This window comes from Balaenoptera acutorostrata, chromosome 13, assembly GCF_949987535.1.
Source record: "Balaenoptera acutorostrata chromosome 13, mBalAcu1.1, whole genome shotgun sequence".
NCBI lineage: Eukaryota > Metazoa > Chordata > Mammalia > Artiodactyla > Balaenopteridae > Balaenoptera > Balaenoptera acutorostrata.
The window spans coordinates 61823527-61845203 of NC_080076.1; the positions used below are offsets into that span (position 1 = coordinate 61823527).

At 41.6% G+C, this 21677-nt stretch overlaps 1 protein-coding gene across 1 annotated transcript in view; it reads left to right on the forward strand.

The window, feature by feature from the left end:
* PTPRM (protein tyrosine phosphatase receptor type M) overlaps positions 1-21677 on the forward strand; it is a 763379-nt gene that overhangs the window by 614178 nt on the left and 127524 nt on the right. Inside the window, exons 17-19 of the mRNA XM_057526667.1 lie at positions 903-977; positions 1206-1232; positions 5906-6093. Coding sequence (XP_057382650.1) covers positions 903-977; positions 1206-1232; positions 5906-6093 — 290 coding nt within the window. The remainder of the gene's footprint in view (positions 1-902; positions 978-1205; positions 1233-5905; positions 6094-21677) is intronic.

The window sequence follows — 21677 nt, forward strand, 5'->3', positions numbered from 1 at the left end:
GACCAGGAACTCAGCATCAAATAAACCGTATAACCACATCAGAGGAATTAAAATTTAGACTTAGATCTAACCAGCTTGAGCACTTGAGCACATTCAAATAGTTTATCCTTACGCTTTAATGAAATTAAAGTGTTTTTAAAGCACTAATCAATTAAGATGTTGAAGAGAGGTAAACTACTTTAAAAATAGGAAATATCCACTTTCAACGGAATCAGATAAATTGGATGGGATTGACTCTACCTCTTAATAACAGGGGGAAGAGAAGGTGTTATCATTAAATCTTGAGTGTTTCAGAGGAAGATTTCAAAGAAAAATAAGCATGTTTACGAGGATTTAAAGGCCTAATAAGACAACATGTAGGCATGCAGCTTTCACGTTAAATATAGTACACATGGAGCGTCATCTTTATTTTTCATAAAACAGATCATAGCATCGTGAAAAGCTCCCTGAATATCCAAAATAGCAAGGTGAGGATTTAGCGAACTGCAAAAACATTGACATTCGGAATATTCTCCAAAAGCCATGTGTAGACACACTCTCATACTTAGTTGTAAAAATCAGTTCAGTGTAATAGTAAAATTCTGCAAGCAAAGGCTAGAAGTCAAAAGGGAAATTAATGAATTTCTTAATCCAAAATGGCGGCTGTGGTTGTGGGTTTTTTTCCTTCATTTGTGGGATCAGAAAATCTTTTCAGTGAAAGGGGGCATGTCCTCTAAAGTACAAGTAACTCCCCGCAGAGACAGTGGAGACTGATAGTATTTACCACATAGACTCGGGTAAACCTCTGTTGTTTCTTTGGTCAATAGTCTACCCATTGTGGTTTCCCCGTGAGTGACCTCAGGGCCATATTTTCTGGTGTTGCTTCTCTACCCCCGCTGACATGCCTTTTCTCTTATTTACAGCTGTGTCTTCCCCATCGTCCTTTACCATGAAAACGAACACCCTGAGCACATCGGTGCCTAATTCCTATTACCCAGGTAACAAAGCTTTCCGTTGTTTCATCTCTTCATAAACCCTGAGCAGTCAGAATCACCCAGGGCTCACTTTGCTGCCCAGGATGCTTTAGGAGCTTAGCGTGTTTGAAGTGTTGTAACCCGATGCTTTCTATGGCTTTCTGCGGGAAAACTGGGGGGCCTTTCATCAGTCATTTACTGTTCTTTCTCTTTTTACTTTCTCTGCATTGACCTGCTTATGATGTATGACAGACCCATTTGTGCCAACTGCAATTTTAGGTGAGAACATTTCCCTTTATCACAGTTTATTACAGGAGTAATTTCTAAAGTCAGTGGCCACTCTGTAGGAGACGGCAGTTTGATGCAAGGATCGTAACCCGGACACGGGGGTGGTGGATGGCCTGGAGGGGTGGGAGGGTGGGCATAGATAATAAAAAGACTTTCTCTAAACAGTCTCCATTGATAAGAGGGGTTTGCCGTGTGTGTGTTGGGAATGATACCAGAAGGTTCCAATGAACGATCCCGGCTCCAGCGCTCTCCCTGTCCAGGTTCAGAATTAAAAGTCAGCTTTGATCCCAAGGAAAAACACAGTTTGTCGTCACTCAGCTGTGTACTTGCAAGACCTAAAGTCTGTCCAAAGTGGTGACAGTCATAAACGTGAAAATAGCTTTTTATTATTTTCACTTACTGCTAAGCACTGAAAACAGCAGTTTCAAAAATAGCATTTTTCTAATTATGCCAAATGTTATGCAGAAAAATCATCACAGTAAAGTTTTGGCCCCCTCCCCCTCCTCGGAGCTACCCAGGGCACCCCCGGCATTTCAGATGCCTGTCACACAGTGGAATTTCAAAGGAGCCGATGTTCTCAACAGCAAAACGACAAGGTGACACTTTATAATCACATGGTTCATTATGTGTCGGATGTCACCGGAAATGAAATAAAATGTTAGCCCCCATGGGGCAGAATGCAATGAAAGTAGGAAATATTCCCAGCGGGGGTTAAAGAAAAAATCCCATTTGTCCAAATATAAGAAGGGTGACGAGAAATGGCATTACCTGGCCGTGATAGAGCCAAACAAGCATGAGCTGCTGTTGCCTTTGAGACCGTAGCCTGAGCGTACCCGGCTATGTTCTCTCTCTATCAGTACTACTAACCTTACGGAAAAGGAGCACAACACAAACGACTTCAAGGTGTGTAACCATCCGTCGCAGCCAGAGCTCCATCCTCAGCTGTGCCAGTCCTGCTTCCTAACTCTCTTTACAAGGGTTTATATCTTGGCAACATAATTTTTCCCCCTGTGCTTCTCTTTTCTCTTAAGTTGTTATGACTTTCATGTAGAGGGTGGGGTTTTTTTCCCCCCTTATAGTGTTTTCTGGGCTTGATTAAGCAAATTTGTTGCTTGAGGGAAAAATGAACTCAGACAGAAGTTGAAGAATGGACCTAAAGCAGACTTTTTGAATTTGCATCATTTTGAGGACTAATAAACAAACCCCACTAAAGCTGCCACCTTTTAATCCTGACTGTAAGGGAAAGAAAGCTTCATTTTTATCCTTTTCAAAAGTGAGGGGCACAGGCTAATCTTAGGTGCCCGAACAATGCAATCTAAATGCAGATGACATTTGCAGAATCTCTTGATAGGCGAAGATTTGCGGTTTCTTTGTGTGCCTGGCATTCATTCGGCAATTCCTCTAGTAGATGTTCTGACCTTGGGGGAGCTATGAGTGGGGAGGGCTGAGATGTGCATTGTCAGAGGGAAGAAAATGTTCCGATTTCACAGCAGGATTTAGATAAGCTTATTAAACAAATACCATCTTTTAAAGTTGGGGCTTTGTTATTATGAACACTAATGACATCTTTTAAAGTTGGTTAGGCTTCTCTACAGAGAGAGAGTCACTTGAACAGACAATTCAAATAGCAAAAATGATGCACATTGTGAAAAACAAGTCAGCCAGATCAACAAATAACTGTTACCGTGTTGAGCTGGTACCAACATGCCAATGTGACAAATGGCGGTGCTTGGGGACTGTCCCTTCCGTGTCACTCGGTGCGAAGGTGAATCCATATTTTACATAGGTTATCACTTGAAACCATGCAATGAAGATATGCTGTACATCTACCCTGGCACTTTTGGGGAATAGTGCTATTTTAATTTACACTAAGACAGGAAGATGTGTTTTGTTGTGACTCACAGCTTAGCACAATTAAATCCTCTAGTGCCTTTTATTCTCACAGGCTAAGGTGCCCAGCCCTAATGTATAAAGCTTTAGCGTGCCTTTATATCATTTTCTTGCAAAAAAAAAATAGATAGATGGATAGATGGATAGCTAGGTAGGACCATCGCCTACCTCAAAAACAGCATCCATTTCAATTCAAGATTTTTCAGCTGGTTCATTGAAAATTCGAGATCGTTTGTTAAAGAATGTAGGTAGAATGAATTCTCAGTTCTTAGAAAACCATCAGAACTTTTAGTGAGAAGCTTTATTTCTGATTTCCTCTTAGCCATAATTTTTAATTAAAAATTGCGGGGGGGTAATTTTTAACAAATATAGGAAGTTAGTGACAAATGATGTATTTTATCAGTAATCATTCTTTTTGAAGAAGTCAGAGGAAACTGATGAATCACTAATTTTGGTGGAATCAAGATTTTCTGCTAGGTTAGGTGACACAATTTCAGAACAGATATCACACCAGAAACCTTCAGTTTCCTTGTCGGCAGCTATGTTCTCGGTAATAGTGTTCTTTTCTTAGATGATCTGGTAGTGTTTAAATGCTTTAAGACGTGTCCACATAATAGTGAGGTCAAGATGTCATAGTGCAGTGGGGGTGATACATACAGTGGGGACAGTGGTGGCCGCTCTGTGGACTTAAAACTTCCAAGAACGCCTCGCCCTGGGATCAGAGCACTGTGAGGTTGCCAGTGGATCCACATGGAAGACCCACATGATTCATTTGGGGAAGTTTAGAAGGTCAGTCCACAGTGGAGGGCATTTAATTACGTTCATCCCAAAAGGTGCAAAACTGAGAGAACGAGAGGCACAGTGGGGAAACTAATTAATGTTCCATGTATTTGAGTATGAAGAGCAGAACTTCCTGCTGGAGCAGCTGAAAGCTCCAGGGCTTCAGGGCTTCAGGAGGGAGCCTCCCCCACATTGTGAGCTTGGCAGTTGCCTACAAGCAAATCCGATGTGAAAATGTCCCGGTTTATTTGCAACTGTTCTAATAGATGGGAACATATGAATTTCTAAATTTCAAAGCAAATCCAAATGAAAAAGAAATCATAAAATCAACTTACCACCTTTTTTATTTTGTCTTTGTGTCTTTAGCCACCTTGTAGTGATCCAGGTACCATTTCAGCAGCAGCACATAGCTACACACCTGTGTGCCACCCTTCATACCATGCATCCCAGGTGCTTTGCAATGCAGATAGAAGTGAGGTTTCAAAGCCAGGCCCAGCTCACCAAGCGCCCTTGAACTAAATTTCCTTTGGAGCTGAACTTCTCAGTTTAAACAAACAAACAAAAACCCATAGCTGAATTCCCTATTGATAAACAATCTGGTCATTTTTTTAGTTGAACTTATCTTTTCTTACATGTTTTCACTCTTTATGCCTGAAATCAATTTTGATTTAATGTTCTCATTTTAAGTGACTTTCTCATTATATTTTGATGAGACAGACCCTCAGTTGTAAAACGGCTGAGGGGATTCAGCATTATAATGAGTTTACCTGTAGAATGTGGAACTCTTAACCTAATAGCACCTTCCTGCATAAGACATTTTTTAATAGCTATAATTTCTGCAGTTCATTGATCTAATTTACTAGGAGTCTTCCATTAAAATATAGCCTCTTTAGGCTTACTTGACCAAATTCTGACATTAATTTTGTAATACAATTTGGTTGACTTGTTCAAGAAATTTAAGTGAGAAAATGTATGGAGTACAACTAAGACTTATTTAGTCATTACTTGGTTCATGGGGGATGAAAAGCGATTATGATACTATTTTAACCTCCTTTTCTTACTGAGTGCTTAAATTAAACACCTCCATCCTAAGGTGATGGGAGAAATGAGGCTTTGCCCTCTGACCACCTATGAATAGAAAACTTAACTGTAAAATTAAAACACAAAATAAAAACTACCTGTACTTATTCACGCAGTACTATTGCTTATGCCCTGTTTCCTTTTTCTCCTCCTCTTTTCTCCTGATATGTATCTTCTTAAAAGTGCCTATAAATGGTAAGTTCCCCCATGCGCCCGCCCCATGGAGAAGGTGTGGAGGGAATGGGGGGGGGTGTCTTCTCTGTAGAACAAAGCCAGCTGGTTCTGCTGTGCGTTGGCCTGCATGTTAGCTCCTGTAGATCATCCCATGAGTGCTGCGTTGGCCCACCGTATTCTGTCCAGCTTTCTGATCCTGGAGCATGCGAAGTGACTCATCCAACCAGGTTCCTTTCTCTCCCCCTCCCGCCCCCCCAGTTATCTTGGATCTCATGTATCATGTCCACGTTTTCATTGCTAGCTTTGTAAGCCAACCCATCTTGTGCACTTTTTCTTTGCTCACAGAACATTCATACAGAGTTGATTTCCATCATCATACCAACTAGTTCACAAATCTTCAGAAGAACACAAGACTGGTTTTTCACCAGGCCTTGATGAAGTTTCAGACCGAAACTTCGATGAACTTGAGCCCCTGAAGGCTAAAGGATTCTTACCAACTAGCTTTGGGAAAGCAAGAGATCGTTTGGACTGCTTTGTAAAAACAAAGATTCCTGCCGCATCCCTACTAGTATTGCCAACCCCACTGAAATCTCTAGACACTTAACTTTTCTTTTTCGCTGAGCCATCACGGGGATCGTGGCAGCCGTAGGTTGAGGGGATGTCAGCAGCCGCTTAGATTCTTGGCGACCCCGGTGTAGCTGCTGGTTCCCCTCACTTTTTCCACGGCCTTCTTTTCCCAGACGAGACGCACACGATGGCCAGTGACACCAGCAGCTTGGTACAGCCCCACACGTACAAGAAGCGCGAGCCGGCCGACGTGCCCTACCAGACGGGGCAGCTGCACCCTGCCATCCGGGTGGCCGACCTGCTTCAGCACATCACGCAGATGAAGTGCGCAGAGGGCTACGGCTTCAAGGAGGAGTACGAGGTGAGCACACGCCCCGCACCTGGGCTCCCCCTCCGCCCGCCTGGGCATGGCGCCGGCGGCTGCGCGACATCTCCCCTAGCCGGTGGGGCCCACGAGGCCGCCAGGAAGGGACCAGCTGTTTCATCCCTGGGTCCACTTCCATCCAGCGGTGAGACTTAGCCACCGGGGGGATGTCCTACCTTAAATGGAAAGAGGAGAAGTACTTCTTCACCTTTTTCTTTATTCTGCATAAATACGCCATGAAAACAGAGGCCTGCCAGGCTCTCTTCCCCATTCCTCATCACCTTTCCTGGCTTTTCCTATAATAAAGTCTGATGTTAAATCCCAATAATTTTGAGGGTTATCTCAGGAAGAAGCTGTCCACGTAGAACAGTTGTAGGCCAACCAGCAACGTCTTGCATGGAGATGAGATGGCAGTAGAGGGACCGGCTAGTGTCACGGCAGTGACAGCTGTCACCGTCCCGCCAGCCCAGGGAGCAGGTCGCTGTCCTGGGATCCAGCGCAGGCAGCCCTTGGGGGCCTTTCCAGGAACAGCGGTATATACTCTGGCACCATATATAAATGTAGGACTCACCCCTTTCACAGCCTCTGTCCTCAGCCTAATTCTGTTGGAAAGTCTTTCCCGAACTGAAGAGAATTAATTGATTTGAAGAGTCTGGTTCAAAAGAGCACACCTTCACTGAGTGTGTGTGTGTGTGTGTGTGTGTGTGTGTGTGTGTGTGTGTGATGAGGGGGGAGAAGGAAGGAGCTTGGATTTCTCTGTTACCTTATTAAGTAAACTTAGTTCACAATCATTGGTGAAGATAAAGTAGCAGCATGCTTACAGTAAAAATAGGATTAGAAAGCCACATGGCTTAAATCTAAGAACGTGTTTCTGGTACTGCATCTACCTGACTAGCTCCTACTTGTAAAACATCTTGTCTGGAATTAGAGTATTTTTAAAATCAGTTTCTACCACCTCCCTATCCTTCGACGTTCAAACTCTGCTTCTTTCTCCTCTTGGGGGGCCCTCATGATGCCTGAGTTTTATGCCCCAGATGCTGCATTATCTTGGGTTTAGCTTAATTGTCCAAGGCTCATTACAGCAGTCAGAGCCCCACCACTGCTCTGCTTCTTTGAAGGCCAGGTCTTTGTTCAATGCAGGCAAATACACAGACACACTTTGCTCTGCTGACACGTGTGTCCTCACGTATTACCAACGACCACAGTTCAAAAGACTCCAAAGCCAAGAAAACAAACACAAACCAGGGCCCAAGGGTTTGATTTAAGTCCAGAAAATATTTCCAGATGAAGTTCTGCATTTTAGCCATCCTGAAATTCTTAGGTATGCCTTTAGTGATTTAATTCATAATTCAGTGAAACTGACTGCCTTTGCATATTTCCTCCTGCACTTATAAAAGGCTGGCTTAGGAATTAATAGGATTAAGAGCAAGACTTCCAAAAGCATTAATATCTTATGAAAGACAAAATTAGATTATTGAGAAAATATAAGCCTAATGAATACAGACGGTGTCTTTAGTTCTATCCAATCTTCTGAATGCAGTATTGCTCTAATGTTTATTAAACATGTTAATGTCAAAGCGATTAGTTATAGGCTCAAATAACAATTCGTAAAATAACCTGAGTCCAATTTTTCATGGACTATTTTAAAATACCTACCTTAGGACTTCCAATAACACACCATAGATGATGCATATTTGAAAGTATGCAGAAAATCAGTTCCGATTCACATCTCCTGAAGAAATATGATTTATAAGTGCAAACTGAAACAGTGTATACTCATCTTAAGTGTGTTATAATTGATGATTAAGAGTTGTTATACTCTGCAATAAAATGTTGTATTAATTACAGTTCAAAAAACTCTTTTTCCCATGCTAGCTATTCAGTGGGTCAGAGAAGACTATTTCTTTTTTTAATTTATTTTATTGAAGTATAGTTGATTTACAATGTTGTGTTAATTTCTGCTGTACAGCAAAGTGATTCAGTTATACATATATATTCATATTTTTTCATATTCTTTTCCATTATGGTTTATCACAGGATATTGAATATAGTTCCCTGTGCTATACAGTAGGACCTTGTTGTTTATCCATTCTATATATAACAGTTTGCCTCTGCTAATCCCAAACTCCTATTCCTTCACTCCCCCATCTCGCCTCCCCCTTGGCAACCACAAGTCTGTTCTCTCTGTCTGTGAGTCTGTTTCTGTTTCATAGATACGTTCATTTGTGTCGTATTTTAGATTCCACATATAAGTGATATCGTATGGTATTTGTCTTTCTCTACCTGACTTACTTCACTTAGTATGATAATCTCTAGTTGCATCCATGTTCTGCAAATAGCATTATTTCATTATTTTTTATGGCTGAGTAGTATTCCATTGTATATATGTACCACATCTTCTTTATCCATTCATCTGTCGATGGACATTTAGGTTGTTTCCATGTCTTAGCTATTGTAAATAATGCTGCCTTGAACATAGGGGTGCATGTATCTTTTCAAATTATAGTTTTGTCTGGATATATGCCCAGGAGTTGGATTGCTGGATCATGTGGCAACTCTTATTTTTAGCTTTTTGAGGAACCTCTATACTGTTTTCCATAGTGGCTGCACCAACTTAACATTCACACCCACAGTGTAGGAGGGCTCCCTTTTCTCCACACCCCAGAGACAACTGTTTAAAACTAACATATACAGGTATCCAATCATCACATTATACACCCTAAAGTTATACAATGTTATATGTCAGTTATATCTCAATAAAAGTGAGGAGGGGGGGAGTAAAAACTTTTCAATGCCAAAATCATTATCAGCTTTTTTTAAAAGAAGGAAGGAAAAAAAAGAAAAAAGAGCAAATACTAGAGAGGAAAGCAGGAACAAATAGGAATGTGCTATTGGGAGAAATATGAGATGGAAAGTTCTGTTAGGAATAATCCTAGCACTCAGTAATTTTCAGGTTATTAAGTACCCCCCTCCTGGGGGCAGGGTGCGGATGTGGGCGGGAGGACCGTGGTGGGACAGAGTAAACGGGACATGAGGAGTGATGCTGGCACAAGGGTAAATCTGTAGAGTGGCCGCAGGGAGAGGGGAACACCTGCTCATCCCGAAGCCCTCCCGCTCCCTCGCCATCCTTGCCTGCACATGGCTGAATTACATGCCCACATCTTCCCTGGAGGGACAGCCAAGCTTATGGGGATTAATGGGGCACTGGCAAACCCCAGCTGCCGTTATCCTGCTCGACTTTCCTTAGAGAAAAATCCCAGGGGATTTTTATTCCAGTGTGAATCTGGAAACATCGTTAAGCAGTTATGTTTTAAAGCCCAATTTGGCTTTTAGAACTCTAACCAAACGCACCTCTTTGAATCTTGCTGTGAAGTCTGCATCCTTCCCTCAAACCCGCACCAAAAGTCAGGAGTGTGTGGCTGCCTGGTGTCGTGTGAAGCTCGAGGATCAGACAGTAAAAGGCCGTGGTTTGGGAAGAGGCTCTGGTACCAGACTGTGGGTATTCCAGCTCAGCCTGGGCCAAGCTGTCTAACCTCCTGGGCCTCAGTTGCCCCATCTGTAAAATGGGATAACTGTAGTATCAGCCTCATAAGAGTATTGTGAGGCTTGACTCATTTAATGCATCATAAGTACTAGAACTGAATCTGATATTCAGTGGCAGCTTTAGCTAATAAAAGAGGAAAGGACTAATTTACAATAGGATCCAAGGCAGGGCATTCACCCCGTGGTCTTTACAGGGAAACTGTGTCAGTTACAATTTCAGTACCTCTCCTATGTTCACACTCTGGATAGATAGTTCACTTACCATGTATCATCAAAACTTGCCATTAAAAAGTAACTTAAATCAATAGGTAGGTTTGACTCTGTGGACAAAGAGTTTGAGAACTGAGAAAATAAGTTAAATATTTTTTTCTTTTTTAAAATATTGGCGTATAGTTACTTACAATACTATATTGGTTTCAGGTGTACAACATGGTGATTTGATATTTTTATAGATTACCCGTCAAAGTTATAATATTATTGACTGTATTCCCTGTGCTGAATATTACATCCCTGTAACTTACTCTTTTTTCTTTTTTACAGTTTACCAGATAAAATACAGTTTGCTCAGTTAAACCTGAACTTCAGATAAACAGAATAATTCTTTAGTATAAGTATGTCCCAAATAGTGCATGGGACATACTTATACTAAAAACTACTCACTGAGTCTATGAAACTCAGTTAATATTTAAAAGCATATGCTGTCAACTTTTATTGTTGAAACAGTATTTTCATATCTAAGTTAGAAAAGTCCTAAGGGATGGTGTAGCTACAGACCACAGAATACTATCTTTTAAACAATGGTTCTATGAGTGTCTTTGCAAGGTCGGATTTGGGGAAAAGCTTACCTTAAGCTGCGCTTGTTAGTTCACTGGAGAATACCAAGCATGTGGGGTGAATGTGACACGCCTGGGTGCTGGGGACACGGAGGACACCGAGTGTCCTGCCCTCAGGAGTCTCCCTCTGCAGGAGGAAGCGGTCATGGGGTGGTTGTAGCACCTCTCGTGATACCTCACAAGAGAGATTTGCGTTAGTACTTTGAAGGCTTGGGGTGCAAGTCTGGGCAAGGATGACTTTTTCCTTGAAGGATGTGTTGGAGTCGGCGAGGGGAAGGCAAAAGAGTGGGATTCCAGGTAGACACGGAAGCAAGAGAACGTGGGCAGTCCGGGAGCTGTCGTGAAGGGCCACGTGTGTCCCACCCAGAAGCTTAGACATCATTCTGGCCGCCGTGGGAAGAGAAGAATTCAGGTAACGCATGCGTCTCATTCCTGCACCTGGAGGGAGATCTGTTAATACAAACAGCTTAATTTTTAAATGCTGTTGTACGCGGCACACAGGAACTGCTTGAAAGATAATAATCCATACCCAAAAAGTAAAGGGGAGATGGAAAATGTATTTACTGGAAAAGAGTAGTATGAACTACATCCCTTTCTCCCCATGCAAAAAATTTCAATGCCGTGCTTGGCTTCCAGATTTGTTGAAGCGATGAATTACTTCAATTCGGAAGCATTTCTTGGGGGAAACCATCAGGAAAGCCTCAGGTTGCCTCCGTGACTCAGCACAATCACCCAATCAGTCGGTTTTCTTCAATCCATGTACGTTGGGAAACACCAGCCACTTAGACTGTAAAATACTTTTGAAATGGTGACTTTCTCTCTGTTGACACTGTTTCAACAAATTCGTCTTTATCTTTTCCAAGACAGAGATGTCTGAAAACTGGCCTTAACCCTGGAAGGGTTCATTACCGCTCAAGTAGCCTACAGAAGTGTGTCCAAACCAGAGGGAAAACATGCTGGGGATAAGACAGCAGCACTGAGTGCAGATTTTTGTTTGTTTGTTTTTGTTTTTTGTTCTAACAAGATCGTCATATGGCATCTCTCACCAGGGAAATGCAATAATTTGATTCAGAAGAAACTCAGACATGAATCACAATAAAAAAGTAAACAGGCTGAATTGAACAGAAAATGGCATGTTGTCAGCAGAGACTGGTTTGGGGATCTCAGGAGAAAGACCCAGTGGAAAGGGCAAGTTTGTTTACGTTGCTACAAAAGAGGAGCTGATTCTTTCTTCCAAAAAGCAAAGATCAGTCTGTGCTCAGCCCTTGGAGAAGATCCGTGGGTTTACCAGAAGTGGAGAAAGGAGACAGCTGCACTCAGGAAACAGTGGAGGCCTGAGCAGCCGCCCCTGCAGATTCCTGGGCCTTTATCACCTGGAATGAAAAGGAAGATTCTCCAGCTCTGCCCTGAGCCAGTAGGCCCTGCCCTAGATGTGGGAGCTGCTCCCTGCTACCTGAGTGGGACGGAGAGGGTCCCAGCCTCAGGGGTGACCCTGCACAGTTGGAGAGTGAATTCCTGCCCCTCTGTCATCCCCAAAAGGTCTTCTTTGGTCCTGGATTTTTGAACTGATCCTAATTGTCTTCCGGGATCCAAGCAGAAAAACATTAACCTGAAGTAGGAAAATAGTTGTGCAGTTTTGAAAGAGTGTATGTTGCTATCGTTGTAAAATTAAGATAAAGGAAGGACAGCAATTTAAAACTACTCCCACATAGGATCTCCTGAAAAACACTGATGGTACTATTTTATTAGCTAATAATTAATATTGCTCTGGGGCACAAACATTTATTTTCCAGTTACTAGATCTGAAATATATAAACCTAAGTAACTCGTGGCAGCTACGTGTCAAAAAACTATGTGTGTGTGTATATATATGTCTAAAATTATTTAGAAAAGCATTATCCTGACCCCACCTACTTTTATCCTGTGTGTTTCTCTAGGGCACAAACACGGATGATTAATTTTATAATTGAACATGGAGACTGGTTTTTAGCTCAGTTTAAATTGGGGAATTGGAGGCTTTATGCCAAGATCTTCAGGCTTAAGTACAACCTATGCATTTTTCCAAGGAACCTGGAGTTTTTTTTAAACATGTCTAACTCCTAGTAGCTCCTTGCAGATCTTTTTAAAATGTATGGATTGTATATTTTCCCCTCTCATCCTGCCCCCTGCTTTCTAAGTAAAACAACTGATTTTGTTCAATGTAAGCACAATGTTATATTGGATGGCTTTGTCTGTATTTGATAAAGTGTGGTGAGCTAAGAAGGAATTGTCTTAGCAAAAAAAAGTCTCACTTGCCCTCCAAATCTGAGTTTCATTTTGGTTTGTTTTTTGTTTGTTTGTTTGTTTGTTTTTTTAATTTACTTGCCCCCCACCTCAGGGAAGCCAGTGAAAACTAAATAGAGAAAACCACTCCCTGAAAAATCACCTCCTCCCCATGGAGGCTGCAGTTCTAATTCCTGATGAGATGCCCTTAGACAGCAAGGCCCTCAGCTGGGAAGACAGGCCAGCATCCCCAGGTGGGCGGCAGTGCCACTGGGGAGAAGGGCGCCCTGTGCCTGGTCCCTCCCCGTGCGGGGCTAGTGGGCAGGTACCTCTAGAAAAATTCTAAGAATAGTGCCCAGCGGCCCCTTTGCTGGGTTTTGAAAACAGAGGCCGAGGCAGGTGGCATGAGAGGTGCTTTGTGTTCTTACCTGCTGGACCCATTGCCGACACAGCTGGCCCGTGCTCGTGGGTGGTCCAGCGTGGAGGGACCCCCTTCCGCTCACCTCCAGCCCGCACACTCTTCAGATGTGCTTTTCAGTTCCCGCTTCATGTTCTGAGGCACCAGCTGAGTCCATCAATTGCCACAATCAGTGCAGGTTATTTTCTGTCCCACAGGACACAAAATAAACAAAACCAAACCATTGAAAGCCAAGGATGGGGACATGGGGGAGCCTTGGCAAGCTCTGCAAATACATTAAGAATCACAACAGCTGCGCCTCCAATGGCTGCCGCAGCCAAGTAAGTTTTGACATTTTTTTTTCCTTTAATTATTACGGTGATGCTGAGCCAGGTCCATGAGAAAATGATAAAAACTTCTATGTGAAATTTTGAGGCTGCTTCAGGCTGTTTGGGGCAAGTCAAGTGTATGTGTTCATAAACACTTTCTTAGTAGATGAAAATCTCTGCGTCTTTTTTTTTTTTTTTTTTTTAAGGATTTTCTTTTTTATTTATTTATTTATTTATTTATTTATTTATTTATTTATTATGTTTGTCTGTATTGGGTCTTCGGTTCGTGCGAGGGCTTTCTCCAGTTGCGGCAAGCGGGGGCCACTCTTCATCGCGGTGCGGGGACCGCTCTTCATCGCGGTGCGCGGGCCTTTCTCTATCGCGGCCCCTCCCGTTGCGGGGCACAGGCTCCAGACGCGCAGGCTCAGCAATTGTGGCTCACGGGCCCAGCTGCTCCGTGGCATGTGGGATCTTCCCAGACCAGGGCTCGAACCCGTGTCCCCTGCATTAGCAGGCAGATTCTCAACCACTGCGCCACCAGGGAAGCCCTCTGCGTCTTTTAAATAACGCAACAGAGACGGTTGATTTTTACTGTGAATACTCGGTAGATTTTTCACTAAACTACAAATATAGAAGTGTCTTTTATTTGTTGCGTGGTCCATTTTGTCATGCTTGCTTTCAGGACCTCTTATGTGTTAGCTGATTTTTTTTTTTAAAGGAATTCCTTTATTTTTATTATTTATTTATTTTTAGCTGTGTTGGGTCTTAGTTTCTGTGCAAGGGCTTTCTCTAGTTGCGGCAAGCGGGGGCCGCTCTTCATCGCGGTACGCGGGCCTCTCTCTATCGCGGCCTCTGTTGTTGCGGAGCACAGGCTCCAGACGCGCAGAGCTCAGTAGTTGTGGCTCACGGATCTAGTTGCTCCGCGGCATGTGGGATCTTCCCAGAGCAGGGCTCGAACCCGCGTCCCCTGCATTGGCAAGCTGACGCTCAACCACTGCACCACCAGGGAAGCCCTAGCTGATTTTTTTAATCCAGTTTCCTTTTGCCCACACCCCTGATAATACCCTGGACTCAGAAAACTTTGGAAAATTTAGTTAAAAATTGTTATTTCCCACGACTCTCTATTCCTCCCTCTGATTTGAGTTCATGGTGGTGGACCTTTTCCAGTTTGTTTGGAGTAGTTCTAGTTTACCGTCTGGTTTCCATTTTGAAGCTGGTCATTAGAACTGTCTTTATCTCCCCCGGGAGGAGTTAGGCGCTTTCCCCACTTGTTAACATGCTTTTAGTGTCGGATGCCATTAGTCACAGGACCCGGCCCAGAAGGCACTGTCGGGATGCCTGTATCCCACACCTGCCGACCTCGTGTGTCTCTGGTATCAGCTGGATGCTGTCACCGCCTGCTAACCTGGTCCAGCTGGCTTCAGCACACTGGTATTGCCCCTCCCCACGACCTCCCCTCAGCACCTCCCAAGTCCTATCCGCCTCCCCTCCCGCCGTTTCCAATTCCATCCCTTCCTCTCCCAGCCCACCGGCCGCCCTCATCTCTTGCCCACCCCTTGTAACTCTCCCCGACATTTACTCTCCCCCTTTACATCTACCCTCCAGTCTGCAACCAGTTTTCTTTGGGAAACACAGATGTTATCACATGTGATGCTAAAACATCTGCTCTGGATTCTTTGCAAAATTAGGCCCCTCCTTAGCAGGGAGTGCTCCTTAGCAGGGAGTGCTCCTTAGCAGGGAGTGCTCCTTAGCAGGGAGTGCTCAGTCCTCCGGGACGCGGCCCTGGGCCTGCTCCAGGCTGTCACTGTAACCACGGCAGCTTCCCGCCACGTGCCTCAGGGCCCAGCTCCTGTGGATCTGCCCCTGCACCTTTCACACCCTCAGCACCGCGCTGTCTCTGGGCTGTGTTCCACATCGTGGTTTCTGCCCGGAGTGACTCCCAGCTCCTCCTTCACCTGCCAGCTCCCTTCAGACCCAACATGGATGTTACCAGACACCAGGCCGTCCACGGTCTCATAGCTCTGCATTAGAATAACACAGTGGGCAATAATAATACCGTGGGCAATGTATTAACTGATAACTGATAAGTGTATATTAATTGATTATCCAATAGATATTTGAGAAACACTGCTAAATATGTTACTTTACATTTGTTGAACTGATTTCTGTGTATTTCAACACATACACCCCTAGAAGGGGAGATGAAATTAAAGATGGATAGAACTATTACAAATACACACTCAGAATGGTACACATCATCACGTAGGAGCAAGTGGATTAGCAATGTCCAACCAGGAAAAACTGTGCTGACCGACTTGAACCTTACCAATACCCGTCACTTAAAAATGGGAAGAATGGCATGGCCCCATCTGACCATTTTTACTCACTGAATGCCAACCATATGTTTAAAAAAATTAGGGTAAATATTTTTATTCCATATTTGCTTTCATTTCTTTTTTAATCCCGAATAGAAATAATGTAGAAATATCTAGTGACTTCAATGCATTTCAAAACATGACTGTTGCAAGAGAGAAACTGTATGTCATCATACACAGATGCAAAGCTCATAAAGGTAATTTGTGTTATCATGGACGTATTTTCAGGGGGAGCAAGGTATTGAGGGGTGGACTTTTCATGAAATCTTGCTTGGTTCCTAAAATGATGATGATGTTGTTGATGGTTAGACCTACGTTGGTCTAGCCCTAACCCTAATGTGGTAGCACTCTCAGAGATACACACACAGACAGAGGGAGACACATAGATATTTCTAAGCACAATGCTATTACACTGTTATCATACCCATTTTACACAGGAGAGAATGACTCAGAATGTAAGTCATTTGCCCAAGGTCATCCCACTTTGGAGTGATGGGATTTACTCCACAATCTGTTGACTGCAAAGGCCACGTTCTTTTCCACTACACCACATAACTTCTTCATGGAACACCACAAAACACAGACCTACAGAAGTTAACCTTGGGTTTTATTGATTTGACTTGTGATTTCATGGCAGGAGCGTTGTTTTACTCTGCGCAGTTCTATTTGCTTTGAAGTGTTCTGTCCTTTGGCAGAGGACAGAGCCAGCCCCGGGGGCCCCCTGACAGCGCCAACTCTGGTTTGTTTCGGCATCTCAGCATCAGCAGATGCTGCCCATTAAACTTGCTCAGCATCTCAGCTCCAAGAGCGTGGTCACTCCCACATTGCTCCTGCTCTGGCTTCTCCTTGTCAAGAAATGCAGGGAAATTATTCTGCAAATATCAGCCAGCCTGGCTCGTCAGAAACCCACCAGGACCAGGTATAAGCTAAAATCAAGCTGCTGCTCTTGAGAGGCATAGATCCCATAGGCTGTCTCCCTGGATTGCTGCACGACTGCCAGCCAACCCAGTAGAGGGAGGGAGAAGAGGAAGTGTAGACACGAGTTGTGTGTGAAAGGTGAAAGTTTTCTCAGAGATCCTCTCTGGAAGAGATTCTGGAAGAGGTTGCATCTTTTTTCAATGAGGTGATTCAACACAATGGTAACAACCTTGTGAAATGGATCTCTGACCTCCAGGCAGGACCAAGATAACATGCCTCAGCTTCGACTAAGTGATGCAAAAAATAACCAGTTGAAAAGGCAATTATTCTTTTTCAAAGAACAGCGCTGGGAAGTAGAAAGGACAGTGGATTGGCCATGAGAAGACTGGATCCCAAGTCTTTGACCTGTCACGTCACTGAAGAGTCTCTCTGAGACCCTAACCCTAGACCCTTGAGCGAACCACTCACCTCCCGTGAAGCGAGTGGGTCAGTTCAGAAGACCAAGCACTTCCTAGAGTCTCTGTATCATTAGTCGAGCTGTCACCTTGGTGATGTTGGACTGCCAGTTTGGTTGACACATCTCCATGGATGGGATGTTTTTTGGTTGATGTACCTCCATGGATGGAATGTTCTCCAGTGGGCAGCCCTGACCAGCTGCCTGAGAACTGAAGCCTGGCGGTCACTGGTGTGTAGAGGGCCATCACTTGGGACCCGCGGGCAGTTCTCTGGCCCCCTCTTGCCAGTTTTGAGTTTATTCAGCATTTCTGAACGAGGGAGTTTCTGTCCTGATGTGCCCTCCTCTCTTTTCCCCGTATCAACCTCTTCCCGCTCTCACTTCTAACTCCCACCTCATCTCCAAAACACTGGGAAGGCCAAGTGGAGAGAGTGCAGCAGTGACATTAGTACATTTTTGTATAAAGTCCTCACCGTGTCTGAGAGGTGTCTGTGATCAGAGTTCCATTCCGTCTCTAATCCCCACTGTCCCTGTTTGTAAGGATCGTGAATAATAAGGAAATATATGGATTAAAAGTTTGGAATTAATTTCTTTCACATTTTATATTATATAAATCCACATTATTGTTACATGTCTTATTCAGACCAAAATAATATTGAATCAGAGGCCATAGCCTTTTTGACCTGTCCTGTCTCTGAAAAGAAAGAGAACATGCTGACTTTTCCAACTTCTTCTGAAAGAAAAGTAGCTTTATGTCCTCAATGGGCTTCACCTATTATTCAGCATCTTCGAAATTTTTAAAAACTTCTTCACTCCCTTTATCTTCCATTGTTGCCCTTTAGGGACACGTGGAAAACCTTTCATCTGTTTACTTCAGGGAAATTATACAAGAGATACTGAATAATTATAATGCATTCAGTATAATTATAAACGTCTAGCATGTTTTTATATGTATTGTATTTATGTGCTTTAGGTAATTATGCATTTGAGTTCCTTGACAATTTTATGGCCAAAATATTTTACTTGGCTGATTACTAAGTGTATTTTAAGCTTACTTCTTGAAACATGAAGAGAATATACTATAAATCCAGTTAACATAAGTTATCTGCCTAAAGAGGATGCTTGCTTTTATTTTTTTCTCTATTTTAATGATGAAAACCATTTGTAAGAATGCAGAGTAACAAAATATGTTTTTAAAGGTTTCCAAGTCCCGATTTTATCATGTTTTTTTAAAAAGAAAATTTTGAAAGAAATTTGAAATTTTAAGAAAAGTGTAAAGAAGGAAAAAAAAGACAATAAAAATCACCCATAAACCTGCTCTCAGTTTTCAGTAAGTTTCCATCCAATATTTTAATGCATTAGAATCTTTATATAAATCGTTTCATACCTTGTTTGTCTTTGCCATGAACACTGCTCTGAATAATTCTTTGGATTTACCTCCATTATTTTCTATAGATAGACTTCAAGAGGTGGAATTAATGGTTCAAAGTATATAAAATGCTTAAGTTTCTTTATGAACCTATTATGTTGAAAGCTTGCTTTCCAGAAAAATTGAACCAATTCACACACGCCGTTAGCACTTTCCATGAGAATGGAACATACCTCAACATACCAGCACTCAAATAAGCATTAGTCTTTTTTTTTTTATCATCTTTGCCAGTTCGATAGGTGGAAAAAGAGTATCTCATTATTGCTCCATTTGAAACTGGACATGTCTTTATATGTTCACCAGCCACGTGAAAATCTTCTTTTGTGAACTGTTCATATGCTCTGCCTGTTTTTTTTACTAGGGTGTTAAATGTCTCCTACTGACTTGTACGACCTCTTCTATGCTTGCTTTGTCCTTCTTTAAAAATGTATTGGCTGTCCTTAAGCTTTGTGCTGCCATCATTTTAGAATCACCTTGTCCATGAAAAATCGACATTTCATGAAGCTGACATTTTATACAGTCAGCTTCATGAAAAACTCTGTAATTTTGTTTGGAACTGCGTGGGATCCACTTACAAAGTTCGGGAAAATTGACTTCTTGGCAATATTGGATCTTCATGTCTTAGTTTGGTTTATGCCTATTTATTTGGATCTTCTTTTATATTTTTCAGCAGAGTTTCAAAATGTTCTCCATGAAATCTTGTACATCTTTTAGTTATGTGTACTTATTTGTTATGGTAATAGTATCTTTTAAAGTTACATTTTCTTTTTATTGCAAGTATATAGAGTACATGTATAAATATATAGAGATACACGTATATATGTGTGTATACGTATGTGTGTATGTATATATATTTGTATATTGCTCCTTTGTCCAGAAACATTTCTCAGCAATCTTTATTTCAGTCATTTCTCTGCAGATTATTCTGGAGTTTTCCATGGAGAAATCATGTCAACTTTCATTACTGACAGTTTTGTTTCTTCTTAATCCTTATACATTTATTTTTTCTTATTTATAAAGCTCACTAGAACCTCCAGTACAACACTGAATAAAACTTAGGTTGGCAAGTATCATTGTCTTGGTCCTGATTTTCAGAGAAAAGGCTTTTAATGATTAATAATTAGTCATAATTAGTTTAAGGATATTCCCTTCCATTTCTGGTTTATTAATACTGTTTACCATAGATAAATATTGAATTGGATAGAATGCTTTTTTAGCATTTATTGTTATACAAAATAATTATTTTATTTCTCTTTCTTAACATGTTAGTGTGGTGGGTTAATTAATGTAGTTAATATTCTAATTTTGAACCAACCCTTCATTCCTGGGATAAACCTAACTTGGTCATGATATGTTTTAAATATTGCTGAAGGCTGTTCACTAATGATTTTTACATCTATGTCCATGAGTTACTGGTCTCTTAATGATCCTTCTTGTATTTTTATTTTCTCATTTTAGAATGAAAAATATATCTGCTTTTTAAAATGAATTAGATAGCATTCTGTGTTCTTTCTGTTCCCTTAAAAGAGATCATGTGAGATTCAAGTTATCTTTATTTTTTTTTTAGATGTGACCTTTTTTCTTTTTAATTGGAGTATAATTGCTTTACAATGTTGTGTTAATTTCTACTGCAAATTATCTTTAGCACTCACCTACAAAGCTGGCTAGGTCTGGCATTTTCCTCATGGTAAAATTTTTAATTACTGAATCTTTCAGTAGTTATAAGACTATTCTGGATTTCTAGTTTTTCTTGAGTTAATTTTATAGTGGATATCTTCATAGAAATTGTGAATTTTGTCTAATTTTTTACTCAAGGGTATACATTTGTTCATATTTTCTTATTATCTGTCCTCTATCATCATTAATAGTGTTTATTTGTGCTTTTTCTCCTTCTTTCTTGACTATTCTTGCCAACATTTTGTTGGTTTTATTAGTTGTTTCAAAGAGATAACCTTTGACCTTGTGGATCTTTCATATCGCATGTTTTTCTGGGTTTTTTTAAAATTTATTTATTTATTTATTTTTGGCTGTGTTGGGTCTTCGTTACTGTGCGAGGGCTTTCTCTAGTTGCGGCGAGTGGGGGCTACTCTTCATCGCGGTGTGCGGGCCTCTCACTATCACGGCCTCTCTTGTTGCAGAGCACAGGCTCCAGATGCGCAGGCTCAGTAGTTGTGGCTCACGGGCCTAGTTGCTCCGCGGCATGTGGGATCTTCCCAGACCAGGGCTCGAACCCGTGTCCCCTGCATTGGCAGGCGGATTCTTAACCACTGCACCACCAGGGAAGCCCATATTGCATGTTTTAAATTTCTGATATTCCTGATCTTTTTTCCATCTACTTTCTTTGAGTTTATTCTATTCTTATTTTTAAACAAGATGCTGAACACATTAATTTTCAGTCTTTCATTTTTCTAGTAGAAGCATTTATTTAAGTATTAATTTTCCCTCTAAGTAACAGTCAAGTACTCTTATCCTTAAGTATTTTTAAATTTTCATTACAATTACTTCTTTGACCCATGCATTATTTAGAGCATGTGAGTGCATGAATGTGTGTGTTTTAGTTCTCAGTGCATGGGAGATTTTTTGGTTGTCTTTTTATTAATGACTTCTAACTTATGTGTATGATGATTGGAGAAAATTCATTGAAATTTGTGGACATTATTTAGAGCCGTCCACATGGTCAATTTTCTTAAATATTTTGTGTATTCTTAACAGCAGTGTTGAGTGCCAAGTTCTGTATATTCTTTAGATCATGCTTTTTAAAAAGTTTGCTGTTCAAATTTTCTGTATACTTACTGGCTTTTTGTCTGTTTGATCTATTACTGAAAGAGGTTAAAAGAAGTCTTATATTTTGAAACTAAGTTATTAGGTAAATATAAGTTTAGAATTGTCTCTCCTAAGTGAATTGAACATTTCATCATTAGGCACTAATATCATTGTCGTTAGTTTGTATTGTCTAATTTCAATATAACTATGCCAGTTTCCTTCTAATTAGTATTTTCCTGGATATATTTTCAACCTCTCTGTTTTAGTTGTGTCTCTTG